This window comes from Choloepus didactylus, chromosome 4 (assembly GCF_015220235.1).
Source record: "Choloepus didactylus isolate mChoDid1 chromosome 4, mChoDid1.pri, whole genome shotgun sequence".
Classification (NCBI taxonomy): domain Eukaryota; kingdom Metazoa; phylum Chordata; class Mammalia; order Pilosa; family Megalonychidae; genus Choloepus; species Choloepus didactylus.
In genome coordinates, this window is record NC_051310.1 from 36,057,090 (window position 1) to 36,076,565 (window position 19,476).

The window sequence follows — 19,476 nt, forward strand, 5'->3', positions numbered from 1 at the left end:
CATCACAATATCACAAAAACTTAAATTATTTCAGTAACAATAGTTAAGTACAAGATCCCATCAAAATCAGTTATAAGCATGGTCTGTCCAAAAGCAAAATTCCCCTCTGGCTGTGGACCTGTGAAACTTAGAACAAGTTATATGCTTCCAATATACAAAGGAGGGACAATCATAGGATAAAATTCCCATTGCCATAAGGAGAAACAGTAAAGAAAGTAGGCTTTAAGGGACCAAAACAGTTCCTAAAACTCACAGGCAAACTCCATTAGATTCCAAAATCTGAGAGTCCTTAACAGAATGACGCTGTATCCTTGGGGCTTGAGAGAGCGGGTGTCTAACCCCTCCTAAGGGCCTTTGTGGCTGCCCTTTTCTTTCCAAACGCTAGGGTGAGTGCTCCAACATACCCACACATTGGGGAGTCCACCTTCTCGGCCCCACCCTCCTCAAACATCGGGGCAGCATCCAGATTCTCTTCCATTTCCGGAGCACACGCTCAACCCCTTCAGAACGGTGGGGTGGTGGCCAGGCTCTCCCCCATCCCTGGGGAATGTGTTCCACCCTCTTTGAGGCCTGGGGTGACAGAACTCTTCCTGAACATCGAGGTGGGAGGCCCATGCTCTGCCTCCAGGGCAAACTCACCCTTTCCATGTGGGTGGGCCATTCCACTTTCCCAGCCCGAGATCTCATGACTCCAGACCTCAACCTCCATGGCTCTGTCTTTGAAGAAATTTTTCCTTCAATTTGTTCCTTGTCTGTCTCCTCCAGTCCAGACTGGCAGCGGCTCCGTCTATAAAGATCTTGCAAAAATTCTGTTAGCTTCACATGAAGCACATGGGTCAAAGCTGTCAGACAACAGGACTTTCCACAAATCCTTTCTGGATAACTCCATCTCCGATTCTGGCTCGTACTGAAATGGTGGCTGGATTCCATGTTTGGTTAAATCCTCATGTTGCGCTGTAGCTTCTGGGGTTCCACCCCCTGGAAGCCCAGAATTTTCCAAACCATCAGTTTCTGGTTTCTTTGAACCCAAGAGTTCAGTTATAAGTTTATCTCTTTCCGCTCACATTTTACTATAAGCTGCAAGGAGAAGCCATGCTATACCCACAAGTTTTAGTTTCGAAATCTCATCAGCCAAGTATCCCAGCTCGTCACTCTCAAATTCTTCCTTCCATCTGACACCAGGACTCAATTTTATCAAATTCTCTGCCACTTTAAAACAAGGATCAACTTTCTTCCAGTTCGCAACAACACATTCATCATTTCTGCTTAAGGCCTCATCAAAAGTATCTTTAGAGTCCATATTTCCAGAGTCTCTTCAAAGCAGTCTAGGCCTTTTCTATCAAGTTTCTCACAATTCTTCCAGAATCTCCCCCTTATCCATTTAAAAAGCCATTCCAACATGTTTCGTATTTGCAAACTCAGCAGCACCCCACTTCTCTGGTACGAAAATCTGTTCCAGTTTGCTAATACTGCCATTTGCAAAACACCAGAGATGGACTGGCTTTTATAAAAGGGGGTTTATTTGATTACACAGTTACAGTATTAAGGCCATAAAATCTTAAGGCCACATCTCCATGGAAATACTCAATCAAAGAATTGCAATCTAATCAACACTAACACATATGTCTACCCAAACAAGATTGCATTAAAGAATATGGCTTTTTCTGGGGGACATAATACATATATATATATATATATATACACACACACACAAACTGGTACAAATGGTGTCATACTTCCTTATAATGTCTTTGTCTTCTAGGTTGTAGTGACTTCTCACTTCTCTCCAAAGCCATGAGTTATAAAAAGTCATTTTATAAATGACCTACCTATGTTTCTTTGTTGCATTCATCTCTCTCCTGAGAATGTTTTTCCAAAGCAAGCCTGTAAGATTAAAGGTGACAATTACTCAATGTCCCTTCAGTCTTTTCTGCTTCTAAAGTAATCCAGCAAAGGCCTTCTTTACTCACTGAAGCATATAAAAACATAGAACCTTGAATATGACTGAAGGCAGAAAAGCTTATTCTATATAAAAGATAGTATATTTGGCTAGGCTACTTATTTCAAAGGCAATCTGTAGGTCTTCTACCTTAAAAGGTATTTTCATTAAGTAGAATATGCCTTCGTTAGTGTGGACATTGTTAGAAAATTTTCCATGATCTCATATGAGTGCTATTACTCATTTCACTGATCCTTAAGAGTCCCTGGCCAATAGAGAAAAGAACTGTGAGTTAGTAAGAGGCTACACTGGGAAGGGTAGGCGTTGTGTGTATCATTTGATTATATTATAGACTCCTTACTGTGTCAGACTCTTGTGATCCTTTTTGAATACTCGTTAGCAGCAATTCATCAGAAGCATCTGAGATTGGAACTTGCTGGGTGATAAAGGTATGATCTTGAAGCTTATGTTCATCCCTGCAACAATGATAAAGTAACAGACATGTCAACCATGGAACTTGGTTCAGAAAAACAGACATACCACTTTCACCCAGCTTTAGCACATAGAAATTCCCTTAAGAACCATTATATATTCCTATTCCCTGTTGGTAGGAAGTAGAATTGTGCAGCCCCTCTAGAGGGCAGTGTGGCAGTTCCTCAGGAAGCTAAGTGTAAAATTGCCATATTATCTAGCAATCCCATTACTGGGTATATACTTGGAAGAACTGAAAGCAGGGACATGAATAGACAGTCGCACACCAATGTATATGGCAGCCTTATTCATGATTCCCAATGGATGGAGGTGGCCCAAGGAGCCAGCAACTGATGAACGGAAAGGCAAACTGGTGTGTACATACAATGGAATATAGTGCGGCTGCATAAAGAAATGAACATGTGAATCATGCAACGATGTGAACGAAACTCAAGAACATTATGTTGAACACAATAAGGCAGAAATGAAAGGACAAATATGGTCCCAGTAATATGAACTAACTATAATGAACAAACTCTGAGAGTTAAAGTCGAAAGCACAGGTTATCAGGAGATAGAAAGTTGGCAGAGATTGGGCGATTGATGCTTAAGGAGTACAGAATGTTCAATAAGTTTGATTGTAAAGGTATGGAAATGTATAGCACAATATTGTGATGGTAGCACAATATTGTGAGTGTAATTAACAAAGCTGAGTATGAGTGTGGTTGAAAGAGGAAGGATAGAGTCATATATGTCACCAGAAGGAAAGCTAGAGGATAAAAACTGGGACTGTATAACTTAGCGAAACCTAGAGAGGACAATGATGGTGGTTAATTGTACATTCTTACACGTATAAGAAAAAATATATGTCACTATTACAAAGTGTTAATAATAGGGTGGTATATGGGGAAAAATACAATTAATGTAAACTAAGGTCTGTAGTCAAACAGTAACATTGTAATATTCTTGCATTAATTGTAACAAAGGCACTATAGCAAAGCTAAATGTCAATGACAGGGGGATATAAGAGGGATGGGATTTTTTTCTTCAGAAGAAATGAGAGTGTTCTCACATTAACTGTAGTGGTGAATGCCTAACTATGTGATTATACCACAAGCCACTGATTGTATACTTAGAGTGGATTATATGGTGTGTGAATAAAACTGTTAAAAAATAATAATAATAGGGAGGGACAAGAGGAATGGGATGTTTTGGGTTTTCTATTTCTCTTTTTTTTTTTTTTTTGGAGTTCTAAAATTGACTGTGGTGATGAATGCACAACTATGTGATGATACTACAAGCCACTGATTGTATATTTTGGATGGATTATATGGTGTGTGAATATATCTCAATAAGACTGCATTAAAAAAACACATTATAATCACATTCGTTGCTTTGGTAAGAGAGATCTTACCCAAATTCCTTTGTTTCTCCATTATTGGAAGCAATGTAGTCTGGAACTGGAGGCTTAGAACTCTGGCTGTATTTCCTGTGGTGGGGAACAGTCAACAAACATAAAGGCATTTAGGGGCTCCTCCTGCCCTACATCTCAACTACACTTAAAAAGCATTAAATGAAACGTTTCAGTTACTTAGGCTGAAGGTTACACATTACTCTAGAATCTACAATGATATAAATTCAGACTTTTCTGCATGGTTTTTAAGGCTCATCATAATTTAATCTATGGACAATTTTTCCTCAATGTTACTAAACACCCACACCCGTTCCTACCTCTGGATTTATGCTGTCTACTAAGCCCTCTGCCTGGTGTACCCTCCCTGCTATTTCTGCTTTCCCACTATCGTTCAGGGCACCTCAGAGTTCCATACCTTCAGGAAAGTTTCCTCTGACCACTGTGATCCATTGACATATTGTCTAAACTCAATTATACTTTATTGGGCCACCTAATTTTTTCCTTCTCATGTTTGGTTTTGTTTGGTTAACCAGATTTTAAGCTCTTTGAGATCAAGGGCAATGTCTCAATTCTTTTGGACCCCCAGGAGTATCCAATATAGTGCTAAGTATATAACAAGCAGTCAATAAGTGCTTGATTTATTTTAGCCACTTTACAATTTAAAACTAGGGCTACACTCACTTATAAAAAATATAGCAGAAAAAGAGAGCGAGGCTAATCATTAAAAGGAATTATTTGGGACTTCGGGAAGATGGCGGAATAGGAGAGACAGAGCAAACTTCTCCCCCATGGAATAACTAGAGAAAAGGCAAAAAATGACTGGAACAGCAGTTCCAGTGTGTGAGCAGCCAGAGAAGGACCTCTAGGACATACAGTGGGGACTTGGTTGAAAGAGCAGAGAAATTACATTTGAAAGGAAGGGGTGAGTTTATTCAACCGGGACCACTGACGGGGCTGGCAGCTGCAAGCAGGCCACCAAGCAGGGGAGAGGGGAGCTCTCTACTCCCACAAAACCCATCTCAGCAATTAGCTGGGGAGATGACCCTTCTCAGTTCTGTGGACATGAGCTCCCATAAGGGAATCTGGGAACCAGTGTACCTGTGTTGACCGCAAACAGAAAACCTGGTATATTTACTCTTCCTCCACAGAAACCCATGGCAAGAAGTGGGGATAAGCGAGGCTGCCACATGGAAGCACTAGGAGCCCCTCTCCCATCCCAGAGGCTTGCAGGTGCATGGTGGGCAAGGACCCTGAGGGCCAACTAAAAGTGGACACTTTTGAGCAGGCTGAGGGCAGGGAAGGACGAGACTTGCAGCCCCAGAGCCTGCAAATGATCTACTTAGAGGCATGGGAATCACCAGACCCACTGTGCCTTTAAGCAGACTCCCTGCTGAACTGCAGAAAGCCCACCCCCACCCCCAGGGCTGGCAATCCCCAGTGCTCATGGAAAACTGGGGTGCTGATTGGATTTCAACCCAGTTTGGACCCCAACCAGCACATAGGCAAAGTTGGGGGAAAGCTGGCTTGAGGGAAAGAGGTGGCTCAAGAGCGCCATCTGCTGGGAAGACAGGGAAAGTGCACTGCAGCAACCTGTGGTTCTGTCAAATTTCATAAAAATATTCAAATAATCTGGCATTTCCCAAAATAACCTTATCAAGATAAGCAAATGCCTGAAGTCAACAGAAAATCACAAAGCATATGAAGATCCAAGAAGATATGGGCAAGCCAAATGACCAAATTAAAAAGCTGGAGGAGACACAGAACTTGGAGCAATTAACCAAAGAAGTATATATATACAAATCTCCAAAACAACTTCAATGGGTTGACTAAAGACATAAAGGACATCCAGAAGACTCTGGAAGAGCATAAAGAAGAATTGGAAAGAGTAAATAGAAAAACAGAAGATCTTACGGAAATAAAAGATACTGCAGATCAAATTAAAAATATACTAGAGACACAGCAGATTTGAAGAGGCAGAATAAAGAATAAGTGAACTAGAGGACAAGGAAATTGAATGTGAATGTACAAAAGAACAAATGGAAAAAAAAATTGAAAAATTTGAAATGGAACTCAGGGAAATGACCGACAACATGAAGTGCTCAAATATAAGAATCATTGGTGTCCCAGAAGGAGAAAGGGCTAGGAAGAGTATTAGAAAAAAAAGTTGGGGAAAAATTCCCAATCCTTAAAAAGACATAAATAAGCAAATCAAAGAAGCCTGACTCACCCCAAATAGAATAAATCCAAATAGACCCACTCTGTGACCTATACTAATCAGACTGTCAGATGCTGACAAGAAGGAGAAAGTCCTGAAAGCAGCAAGAGAGAAGTGATTCACCACATACAAGGGAAACCACATAAAACTAAGTACTGACTATTCAACGGGCACCATAGAGGTGAGAAGTATGACATATTTAAGATCCTGAGAGAGAAAAACTGCCAGCCAAGAATTCTTTATCCAGCAAAGCTCTCCTTCAAGAATGAGAGAGGGTTTAATATTTTCACAGACAAACAAATTCTGAAAGAATTTAACAAGAGAACTGCCCTACAAGAAATACTACAGGGAGTTCTGCCAGCTGAAACAAAAAGAAAGGAGAGAGAGGTCTGAAGAAGTGCACAGAATTGAAAAGTATTAATAATGGTAACTCAAAGGAAAAAGAGAGAGGGGGAAAAAATAGATTTGACAAGTAAAAATCAAAGGATAAGATGGCTGGTTCAAGAACTGCCTTTACAGTAATAACTTTGTTAATGGATTAAACTTCCCAATTAAAAGATACAGACTGGCAGAATGGATTAAAAAGTATGATCCATCGATAAGCCCTTTACAAGAGACTCATCTTAGAACCAATGACACAAAGAGATTGAAAGTGAAAGAATAGAAAAAATACTCCATGCAAGCTGCAGCCAAAAGAAAATGGAGTAGGTATATTAATAGCAGACAAACAGACATTAAATGCAAAGATGTCTTAAGAGACAAAGAAGGACACTATATATTAATAAAGGAACAATCCAACAAGAAGAAATAATAATTATAAATGTTTATGCATCCAATCAAGGTGCTCCAAAGTACGAGACAAATATTGGTAAAACTGAAGTAAGCAATAGACGTTTCTACAATAATAGTGAGAGACTTCTATACACCACTCTTTTCTATAGAAAGAACAACTAGACAGAGGACCAATAAGGAAATTGAAAACCTAAACAATGTGATAAATGAATTAGACTTAAAAGACATGTATAGATAGTTGCATCCCAATTTACAAGGATCTACATTCTTCTCTAGCACTTATGGAACATTCTCCAGGATAGACCATATGCTGGGGTGCAAAAAGAAGTCTCAACAAATTTTAAAAGACTGAAATTATTCAAAGCACATGCTCTGACCACAATGGAATGCAGCTGGAAATTAATAACCCCCAAAGAACCAGAATTTTCACAAACATTTGGAGATTAAACAACACACTCCTAAACAATTTGTAGGTCAAAGAAGAAACTGCAAGAGAAACTGTTAAATATTTTGAGACAAATGAAAACGAGAACACAACATATCAAAACCTATGGGATGCAGCAAAGGCAGTGCTAAGAGGGAAATTTATAGTTCTAAATGCATACATTAAAAAGGAAGAAAGAGTTAAAACCAAAGACCTAACTGAACAACTGAAGAAGCTAGAGAATGAACAGCAATCTAACCCTAAAGCAAGTAGAAGAAAAGAAATAACAAAGATTAAAGCAAAAACAAAAGAACTGGAGAACAAAGGAACAATAGAGAGAATCAATAAAACAAAAAGTTGGTTCTTTGAGAAGATCAACAAGATTGACAAACCCTTAGCTAGACTGACAAAGTCAAAAAGAAAGAAGACCCAAAAAAATAAAATCAAAAATGAGGGGAGGTCTTTACTATGGATCCTGAAGAAATTCAAAAAAATCATAAGAGGATTCTATGAACAACTGTATGCCAACAAACTAGACAACTTAGAGGCAACAGACAATTTCCTGGAAACACATGAACAACCTAGACTGACCCAAGAAGAAACAGAAGACCTCAACAAATAAATCACAAGTAAAGAGATCCAATCAGTCATCAAAAATTTTCCTAAAGGATGCGAAATGAAATAAAGTTTCAGTGGCTGAGAGAGTCCAAATGGAGTCGAGAGGTCACTCTGGTAGGCATTCTTATACACTATATAGATAACCCTTTTTAGATTTTAATGCATTGGAAAAGCTAGAAGTAAATACCTGAAACTATCAAACTGCAACCCCATAGCCTTGACTCTTGAAGACAATTATATAGCAATGTAGCTTACAAGAGGTGACAGCGTGATTGTGAAAGGCTTATGGATCACACTCCCTTTATTCAGTGTCTGGATGGGTGAGTAGAAAAATGGGGACAAAAAAAAAACTAAATGAAAAACAGGGTGGGGGGCTGTTTTGGGTGTTGTTCTTTATTTTTATTTTTTATTCTTTTTTTCACTTTTTCTGGTACAAGGAAAATGTTCAAAAAATAGATTGGGGTGATGAATGCACAACTATATGATGGTACTGTGAACAATTGATTGTACACTTTGGATGACTGTATAGTATGTGAATATATCTAAATAAAATTGAATAAAAAAAATCTTCCTAAAAAGAAGAGCCCAGGGCCAGATGGCTTCACAGGGAAATTCTACTAAACATTCCAAAAATAACTGACATCATTCCTGCTCAAACTCTTTAAAAAAAAAAAAAAAAAAAGGAACACTATCTAACTCATTTTATGAAGCCAAGATCACTCTAATACCAAACCAGATAAAGATACTACAAGAAAGGAAAACTACAGATCAATCTCCTTAATGAATATAGATGCAAAAATTCTCAACATAATACTGACAAATCAAATCCAAAGACACATTAAAAGAATTATACACCACCAAGTTGGGGTTCATTCCAGGCATGCAAGGGTGGTTCAACCTAAGAAAATGTATCAATGTAATACAACACATTAACAAACCGAAAGGGAAAAATCAAATGATCATCTCAACAGATGCTGAAAAAGCATTTGACAAAATTCAGCACCCTACTTTGATAAAAACACTTCAAAAGGTAGGACTTGAAGGAAACTTCCTTAATATGATAAAGGGCATATATGGAAATCCCACAGCCAGCCTAGTACTCAATGGTGAGAGACTGAAAGACTTCTAGGAACAAGACAAGGATGCCCACAGTCACCACCATTATTCAACATTGTGCTAGAAGTTCTAGCCAGATCAATTAGGCAAGAAAAAGAAATAAAAGACATCCAAATTGGAAAGGAAGAAGTAAAACTGTCATTATTTGCAGATGACATGATCGTATATTTGGAAAATCCTGAGTTGATGACAAAGCTACTTGAGCTAATAAACAAATTCAGCAAAGTGGCAGGATGCAAGTTTAATGTGCAAAAGTCAGTAATGTTACCATAAACTAGTAATGACCTAACTGAAGAAGCAACAAGAAAAAAATTCCATTCGTAATAGCAACTAAAAGAGTCAAGTATCTAGGAATAAATGTAAACAAGGATGTAAAAGATCTCTACAAAGAAAAATAACAAAACTTTACTAAAAGAAATCAGAGGACCCAAATAAGTGGAAAGATATTCTGTGGTCATGGATAGGAAGGCTACACGTCACTAAGATGTCAATTCTACCCAAAGTGATCTACAGAATCAATGCAATTCCAACCAAAATTCGAACAACCTACATTGCAGGTTGGAAAAGCTAGTTATCAAATTTATTTGGAAGGGAAAGGGGCCTAAAATTGCCAAAAACATTCTAAAAAAAGAAGAATGAAGAGGAAGGATTTACACTTCCTGACCTTAAAGCCTACTGTAAAGCCACAGTGGTTAAAACAGCACGGTACTGGCACAAAGCTAGTCATATTGATCAATAGGCTCAAATTGAGAGTTTGGAACTAGATCCTCAGATCTATGGTCAACTAATCTTTTCTTTTTTTGAGAAGAAATAATTTCTTTTTATTGAGGTAAAATTCACTTAGCATAAAATTCGCCATTTAAACTATTTTAAAGTGTATAATTCATGACTTCCAGCACATTCTCAATGTTGTACAACCATCACCATTTAATTACAGCGGTCAGTTGACTTTTGATAAGGCCCCCAAATCCACCGAACTTGGACAGAATAGTCTCTTCAACAAATGGTGCTGAGATAACTGGACAGCAATAACCAAAAGAATGAAAGAGGACCACTACTTCATACCCTATAGAAAATTAACTCAAAGTGGATCAAAGATCTAAATATAAGAGCCAGCACCATAAAACTCTTAGAAGATAATATAGGGAAACATCTTCAAGACCTAGTAATAGGAGGTAGCTTCTTAGACCTTATACCCAAAGCACAAGCAAGAAAGAAAAAAATAGATAAATGGGAACTCCTCAAAATCAAAAGCTTCTGTGCCCCAAAGGACTTTGTCAAAAAGGTGATGAGGCAGTCAACTCAATGGGAGACAACATTCGGAAACCATATATCTGATAAGGGACTGATATCTGGCATATATAAAGAAATCCTACAACTCAATGACAATAGTACAAACGGCCCAATTATAAAATGGGCAAAAGATATAAGACATTTTTCCGAAGAGGAAATACAAATGGCTTAAAAACACAAGAAAAAATGTTCATCTTCACTGGCTATTAGGAAAATACAAATCAAAACCACAATGAGATATCATCTCACAGCAATAAGAATGGCTGCCATCAAACAAATAGGAAACTACAAATGCTGGAGAGGAAGTGGGGACATCAGAACTCTTATCCACTGCGGGTGAGAATGTATAATGATACAGCTGCTGTGGAAGACAGCTCGGTGGTTTCTCAGAAAACTAGATAACAAGTTACTCTATAATCCAGCAATTCCACAACTTGATATATACCCAGAAGATCTGAAAGCAGTGACACAAACAGACACTTGAACACTGATGTTCATAGAGGCATTATTCACACTTGTCAAAAGATGGAAACAATCCAGGTCTTCTTCAATAGATGAGTGGATAAACAAAATATGGTATATAATACAATGGAATACTATGCAGCAGTAAGAAGGAATGAGATCCTGAAACATGTGACAACATAGATGAACCTTGAGGACATAATGCTGAGTGAAAGAAGTCAGACACAAAAGGAGAGATATTGTATGTTATCATTAACATGAACTCCCTGAATAATGTAAAATCAGTCTTAAAATGTAGAATATGGGGGACCTAGAGATAGATAGCAGCTAGAGAAGGGGGGAATGATTACCTAATATGTACAGACCTGTTAAGGAGGTTGAACTTAAGAGTGTGGGAATTGACAGGGGTGATGATGATTCATTAATGGAATTTTAAGTATCAGTACCATACTGAAGGTGAACATAATTGAAAGGGGTTGTTGTAAGGCATGTATCTCATAGATTAGCACTCCAAATATTTATAATTAACTGCTTGCATGATCTACTTCTAAGTATGACACTGGTACAAAGAGTTAACAACAGAGTGGTATATGGGGAAAACTACTTATTGCATACTATGGAATATATTTACTAGGAATTCCTTACTAGTACCAAACTAATACTAGGGATAAGTAACAAGGGGGTGATAAGAGCTTTGGTTTGTTTTGGGTTATGATATATTGTTTAAAATTAAGAGTGATGGTGATTGTAGAACTAAGTGAAGATGGTGTGAGGCATATCTTGGACAGAATACATGCTATGTAAATTAGGAACCACCTACTTAATAAGTCAGGCCCTTGATCATGAGGCTTGCTCTTGTGAAAATTATGGCTGTAAAGGAGAGGCTAAGCCTACCTATAATTATGCCTGAGTCAACTTCTAGAGAACCTCCTTTGTTGCTCAGATGTGGCCTTACTCTCTCTAAGCCCAACTCTGTAAATAAGCTCATTACCCTCCCCATACATGGAACATGACTCCCAGGCAAGTGAGTCTCCCTGGCAACATGGAACACAATTCCTAGGAATGAGCCTAACCCTTGCATCGAGGAATTGAGAGTGCCTTCTTGACCAAAAGGGGGAAAAGAAAGATAACAAGATAAGGTTTCAGTGGCCAAGAGATTTCAAATGGAGTCAAGAGGCTATCCTGTAGGTTACTCTTAAGCAAGTTTCAGCTAGATATTCTAAATGGCCACAGTATGCCAAGCCCAAATCAATGGTAGTCCCGAAAATCCTAAAGAATACCCAGATCCCATCTGAGACTCTATAAAAGTTTCACTCACTAAGTTTACTTCTCAGAAATTTAAATCCTCCAGAGTGTTCCTACGCCAACAGCCTCTTCAAGAACATCAACCAGATGCATCCCTCTTCCCCATGATGTTGACACCCATTTCCAATATGAATGAGTTAGGGTGATCACTGCCCAGATATCCCTGAAGATTGAGACACTGACTGAATGAGAGGGAGGAGTAGCAACACTCAAGACAAGATAGGATTTAACAAGTATTATGAACACTGAATCTTTGTATGAATATATATATATATATATATATATTTTTTTTTAGTCTCTAGTGCATTAGAACAGCTAGAAGGAAATAAATCAAATTGTAAAATTGTAACCCATAGTATTCTTTGAAATTTGTTCTATAACTGCTTGTTAAATCATTCTTTGAAAGTTATCACTTTTCTGTAAATATATTTCACAATAAAAAATATTAAAAAATAATTATTTGGATTTTCATTTTCCTTTCAAGGTTTCTTTCTTGGTATTAAAGATTCCCTTAATTAATAATCAGCTCAAAAATCATTTACTTATATTTGCAGACCAATAAAATCTTAATAAAGTGTTATATTTCTCTTAAGTTGCCACTCATTCAGCTGAGCAATGTTGTAACTTCTTCCCAAGCATTATCTTAAACATCTAAGATTAAATTTTTTATTCTCCAACCTTTAATTTAAATTCATCTTTTTATTTTCCTACTCAATCAATTCATCTCTCATTCTTTATCCCTGGGAGTTGCAGTAGCTAAGCAGTGGGACTCTTATATTTTCTGGCTCCTTCCCATTCTTTTAATTCTAAATAAGAATAAGCCCATTATTCTTACATGGTTTGTAAGTTTGTTAACAACTTGGTGTGCCAGTTTGAACGTATAATGTCCCCCAAACACCATTATCTTTGATGTAATCTTGTGTGGGCAGACCTATCAGTGTTAATTAGACTGTAATTCTTGGAGTGTTTCCATGGAGATGCACCCCACCCAACTGTGGGTGATGACTCTGATTGGATAATTCCCATGGAGGTGTTATCCCACCCATTTAAGGTGGGTCTGAATTAAATTACTGGAGCACTACATAAAATCAGACAGAAGAAGCAAGCTGCTACAGCCAAGACGGACAGGAGCTGCAGATGAGAGACAGTTTGAAGATGGCCATTGAAAGCAGACTCTTGCTCCAGAGAAGCTAAGAGAGGACAAATACCCCAAGTGCAACTAAGAGTGACATTTTTGAGGAACTGCAGCCTAGAGAGGAACGTCCTGAGAGAAAGCCATTTTGAAACCAGAACTTTGGAGCAGACACCAGCCATGTGCCTTCCCAGCTAACAGAGGTCTTCCAGATACCACTGGCCATCCTCCAGTGAAGGTACCCGATTGCTGATGTGTTACCTTGGACACTTTATGGCCTTGAGACTGTAACAGTGTAACCAAATAAACCTCCTTTTAAAAGCCAATCCATTCCTGGTGTTTTGCATTCTGGCAGCATTAGCAAACTAGAACAGTTGGTATTTCACTGCAGAAATAGGGAGTTACCTAGGAACAAAACCATTCATTTTTGCAAAGAGCAATCTCAAGACTTTCTCCTTCTGCTCCCAGGTCAGATCTCCAATATCCACATCTCCTTGAATATTTGTCCTGAAGAATTTCAAAGAAAAAAATGAAAGGTAAAAATATGGTCAAAATAAGCTTCTTTTAAAAATAAAATTTGTAAACATGAGGAAAAAAATCCTGTACCATAAATGAATATTATGGGGTGTAATGACTACAAACTGTGTCCTTATAAAATCATAAAGTTGAAAAATATATCAGTATGCTAGCCAATCTGAAATTTTATGTAGTCAATAAGGTGGAAATAAGAAAATTATAACATGGAAAAATATTTGTGCTCACACATTAGCAAATAAAGAAAATACAAAATTATAATAAAATATTGTATATCCAGACATACATGGGAGTCAAAACATGGGGGGAAAAAAACCTGTTGTTTGGTGAAATCACTGATAAGGTTTTATTTTTTTGTTTTTTAACATTTCTTTTTGTATTTTAACATTTTACTATGAAAACAGTGTGACAAAAATTATTTAGAAAAGAACATATAACTTATCTAGTCTTTTTCTTACCACCAAATAATAATGCAGCTAAGCTTTCAAGGCAGGTCTTTATCTATTCTATAACTTTCCCAGAGGATTCATAATCTGCTTGCTATTTACAAAAGTTGACTGTATTGATGTTGTATAACAGAAGAAATATTTTGGAATAGAAGTCAATTGGGTTATTTTTGTTTAAAAGTTAAGGCTTTGCCTTTTGTTCACCATATACTTCAATTGTCCTCCCCCAATCTGCCTCTTACTCAGATATTGTAACATTTTAACCACCATTCTTGCCCAGCTGTAAGAAGAGAGAAAAGCCAGGCGCTAGTAAAGGCAATAGGACATCCAAGTTAAGAAGATAATTTGCTCAGTAGCAAAAATGTCACAGAGAAGGCAGATTAGGAAGAATCCAAGTTTCTGAAACAACAAGTGGGCAATCATTTTATATAACGTCTCTGAAAACGTATACCACTTAATATACAGTAGACAGAAGACATAAAAGAAACTGTCTTCTGTCTGGTAGGGACTCAACTTGCTTGACTTATTAAATGAAAAGAAGAAATTATAACAAATCTCTTGATGATAAGAGTGGTATTACAAACTTCTGAATATGGCAAGAAGGTAAAAAACTATAGCATGGGGCATTTTTGAAGGAGAGTCTTATCTTTCAGAGACTTTCAGAGGCTACTGAGCATGTCCAACCTCCTTGCTGGGGATTGAATCATCATGTACAACACAAAAGACTTGTTCTTAATCTGAGTTCCTGTGAGTGGAAACCCATTTGTAAATAGGACTCTTTGAAGATGTTATTATTAGTTAAATTGTAGCCAAATTGAACAGGTTAGGTCTTAATCCATATTACTGGAGGCCTTATAAAGAGAGGATATTCAGACCTAGTCAGTCAGTAGATACCAGAAACCTGAAGAAGATGCAGAAGCCAGAAGCCAGAGAAAGCCACAGGAAGAGACCATGGGATAGGGGCAGAGATGCAAGCCTAAGAACCCCAAGAACTGCTGCAAGCCAGTACCAGGGCACTACAGAATACTATGTGGCCTGCCAACACCCTGATGTTGGACTCCAGGCTTCAAAACCATGAGACAATAAATGCTTGTTTTTTAAGTCAACCCATTGTGTGGTATTTGTCATAGCAGCTCTGGCAAACCAGGATACATCCAAACAGCCATATAATTTAAAAGAACCTACAAATTAGTCCACTAAAAATAATTTAAAGCACATGGTAGTAGGGAATACTGTTAAATTTCTCAAGTTGGAACCACTGAAGGATCTAAATGCACTAGAATAGAAAATAATTTTATTCAGAATTATCTTCAAAATGCATTATAATTTAATCTATTGTTTAAAGGGAAAAGAGTGTTCTAACAGACAAAAATGCTGACAGGAAACAAAAGTAATCATTGTTGATAGTCTACAACTGTCTCAAGTGCTCTGCTAGAGGGTATTTTGGAAATTAGTGGGGACTTTCAGTTAATAAATGATGGGTGAGCAATATCGGATATCCTCCAATCCATGTGATAGTTCTTCACAACAAAGAATTGTTATAGTTAGGGCATTATATAGATTTTTTAGAAAAATTATGTGTTTGTTAGATATTATTACCAAAGAATTTCATCTCAGGATAGTAAGGGGACAAAATATTTTTAAAGTATGCTTATAAAAATGTTTAACCTGACTCTAACCCAGCCTTTACAACTCATTCTCAATTTACAGGGAATGTGCCAGTTTGAATGTATTGTGTCCCCCAAATGCCATTATCTTTGTGGTCTTGTGGGGCAGACGTTTTGGTGATGGCTGGGTTTGCTTGGAATGTGCCCCACCCAGCTGTGGATAATGATTCTGATGAGATGTACCCATGGAGGCATGGCCCCGCCCATTCAGGGTGGGCCTTGATCGGTGGAGCTATATAAATGAGCTGACTCGGGGGGAGGGAACTGAGTGCAGCTGGGAGTGATGTTTTGAAGAGGAGCAAGCTTGCTAGAGAGGAACGTCCTGGGAGAAAGCCGTTTTGAGGCCAGAGCTTTGGAGCAGACGCCAGCTGCCTTCCTAGCTAGCAGAGGTTTTCCGGACGCCATTGGCCATCCTCCGGTGAAGGTACCCGATTGCTGAGGTGTTACCTTGGACACTTTGTGGCCTTAAGACTGTAACTGTGTAGCGGAATAAACCCCCATTTTATAAAAGCCTATCCATCTCTGGTGTTTTGCATTCTGCAGCATTAGCAAACTAAGACAGGGAACATGATTAACAAATTAAAAGATATTACAAGGGCATTCTATGGGATAAATAGTCTCTTTAACAAGTCTCTGTCATGAAAAAGGCGGGTGGGGGTCGTCCTACTAAGAATACCTACAAAACCCCATACCCTATTGTAAGCATTGGGGTTACAAAGATAAGTCAGTCGGTTACAATTCTTAAGTAACTTACTACATAATCTGTTCAATACTCGGATATTATCAAACTGAACTTTTCAGAGTTTTTAATTTCTCTAAAGGGCACAAAAATAGCATAAAAGACTAGATATTAAAGCATTATTAGTACCACTTCTCAGCCTCCAAAAGGTCCTGATTCACACTATTGGTGCTGTGCTCTCTGCCATCAAATGTGCGGATTTTGGGATATTCTGTTCTTCCTGCACATGCTGCTCTCATTTTAAGATTGAAAGCAGTTTGTGCTATCTGCTTATACTGCTTCCTGCTAAACAAGATCTGTTGCTTCACTTGGTGTAGAGCATCTAAAAAGAATCTTTCCACCTCTGTTCTCTCATCCAATATGTTCTTGGCTAGCCTCTTGACTCGATTCATTTCCTTATCCTTCATCTGAAGAAGTTGCTGCAGTTTGTCAATTTCAACCTGACCTGCTTGATTCTCTATTATTGCCTGCTGCTGCAGTTTTAAAACTTCAGCCTCAAACTCTCTGGTCATACAACTCAGGGCAGTCTCCAAGCTTATCACCTTCTTCTGAAGAGTTTGGATTTGTGATTTCTGCTGTGTGAGTTGCATAATCTTTTCCTTAATCAACAGATCATTGATCTCCTAAAAACAGAAAGATGACAGAAATGAGAGACTACTTTCTTTCTTTAATCATTCCAGAACTCACAAGTTCCTCACTAATTTCCATTTTTTCCTAGGATTTGAGTTTGATGCCAGATTGAGACTGTGATATTTTGGTATTTTGTTAATAGAAAGTAAAAAATTGTCCTAGGGTCCTAGTCTGGATTTCTGAGGGCAATCCACAGATTTTGCTGATTGAGAAACTTTCTTTCCTCTAAAATTCTTAAAGACTAAATACTTTATATTATCAAAAGGGTAATTAATTCCAAAATAAAAAATACTGTACAGTAGAACATTAAATTAACAGCTTATATCCTAGAAACTGTGGGAGTCAGCTAGTTGCCTACCCCAATATCCATTTTCCCTTTTTTCCTAGTAATAAAACTCCAATTTTATTCATGAAGGCAGTAAGTGTAGCTGAAAGCCTATATTTCCCAGTCTTCCTTGAAGCATAAGCATGTTAACTAAGTTCTGAGATTTAAGTGGAAATGTGTGTGAGACTTCCAGGAAGAGTCATATGTTTTTCCTTATTGTCCCTCTTCCTTCCTGCTGATTGGAGTAATGGTTGGAGCACCAACAGCCTCCCTGGGCCATGAAGTGATTCTAAAAACATAAGCTACATAATGTAGAACAGACATAAGGAAACTGCATTTGTACTGAATTTGTGCAATTGTCATTCTAGCTCAAGATTACTTACCTTCAGGCTTCCTTTAAATGAGAGAATAAACCCTTATATGTTGAAGCTATTTTTGTCCGGTCTGTCACTCACAGTTGAACCTATTCCTAATTGATTCCGGGACCAACACTATACACAAAGCAAAATGAGTATTCTAAAGCACTAGAGGATAGGAGCTTTACGTTTATGTTTCTAACACATTCTTTATAAAGCCTACTGTAGTACTTCTTATAAGTCATTCCGTATTTAATCCTTTCAGATAAGGAAAGTCACCCAAATAGAAGATGGTCCCAATATTCTTATATACCACTATTATACTCAACTCTTAGTATTCGTCAATCCAATCCTAAGAAGGAAAAAAAAAAAAAAAGATAGGAAACAAAGTTTAAATGATAGTGGGAACCTTTTGATGTAAAAGGAAAGTTTGTGTCTCTTGCAACTTCTGGGAGTTTTTTTGTAAATTATCAGCTTCCTTCAGATGGTATGCAAGAGCTTTCTGGAGATAAACATTCTCTTTAAAAACATTTCTTCCAGCATTGTTCAATTGCCTGAAATAGATAAATAGATATAAGATACCAAAACACAGGCCTAAATTTTAGATATTACCAAACCAGAACAATGATTGCTTTACTCCTCAACATTAATGATAATGGCCACCACTTATTTAGCATGTGAGGGGTACTGAATAGTCAGGCGGGGATATTTGACTAAAGTTCTTGCCAGTGGGAAAGTGAGGAGTGACATTACTTCTAGTCCAAGGCAGTTAAGAGCAGGCATGAGTTTTCCATACTCTCTTCTGACCACATGATTGGAAGTGAAGAACCCCAAGATGGCAGAGGTCCAAGTTGGAAGCAGCTCATGTTCCTGAATCACCAACGAATAAGAGCTGCCAGACACACATTGGATTATGTGCACAAGAAAGACACCATTGAGATTGGGAGTTTATTTTTTAATACAATGCAGATTAGTGTTACTTTGACTAATATACCTCATGACAACCCTGCAAGGCTGGTATTATTAACTCACTTGTAGATGAAGACATTAAATTTCCAAAAAGTTAAGAAATTTTCCTAAGGTCATTTAGCATGCAAGTTGAGAACCAAAGTCTGACTTCAAAGCTCACATTCTTTTCACCACATCATGCTGCTACAAAAAGGGGAGGGAAAAAAAAGGAAGGAGGGCCCCAAAGAGAAAGGAACACTAAGAGAGAGAGAGTAGACGAGAAAATTTGAAGAAAACAAACCAGGAGAGAAGGGGTAGACAATATGATGCACACAATATGAGATGAACAAAACAGACCAGCAGAGAAGTCAGAGAGGCTATCAGAAAGCAAAGGGAATAAGCAGTCTCTTACACAATAGCTTCATGGTGGGCTCTCTCAGCCAGCATTATTATCTTCTTTTCAGCGTCTTGTTCTAATCTGTGCTAAAAAATAAAATAGTCTGTTTAAATACAGAGCTATACTTCTAAAAACAAATTTTATACATAAAAATACTTTTTTTAAAAAACTGCAATTAGAAAAAAAAAGGGAAACTAAAGAGATAATGACAGTTAAATGCAAAATATGATACTGGATGGGATCTAAGAATGGAG

At 37.8% G+C, this 19,476-nt stretch overlaps 1 protein-coding gene across 1 annotated transcript in view; it reads right to left on the reverse strand.

Moving 5' to 3' along the window:
- BBOF1 (basal body orientation factor 1) overlaps positions 1 to 19,476 on the reverse strand; it is a 66,450-nt gene that overhangs the window by 7,865 nt on the left and 39,109 nt on the right. The window contains exons 6-12 of the mRNA XM_037832310.1: positions 19,238 to 19,308; positions 18,287 to 18,431; positions 16,696 to 17,189; positions 13,586 to 13,687; positions 3,824 to 3,898; positions 2,301 to 2,415; positions 1,830 to 1,884 (exon numbers count right to left, since the gene is read on the reverse strand). Coding sequence (XP_037688238.1) covers positions 1,849 to 1,884; positions 2,301 to 2,415; positions 3,824 to 3,898; positions 13,586 to 13,687; positions 16,696 to 17,189; positions 18,287 to 18,431; positions 19,238 to 19,308 — 1,038 coding nt within the window. The 3' untranslated portion in view covers positions 1,830 to 1,848. The remainder of the gene's footprint in view (positions 1 to 1,829; positions 1,885 to 2,300; positions 2,416 to 3,823; positions 3,899 to 13,585; positions 13,688 to 16,695; positions 17,190 to 18,286; positions 18,432 to 19,237; positions 19,309 to 19,476) is intronic.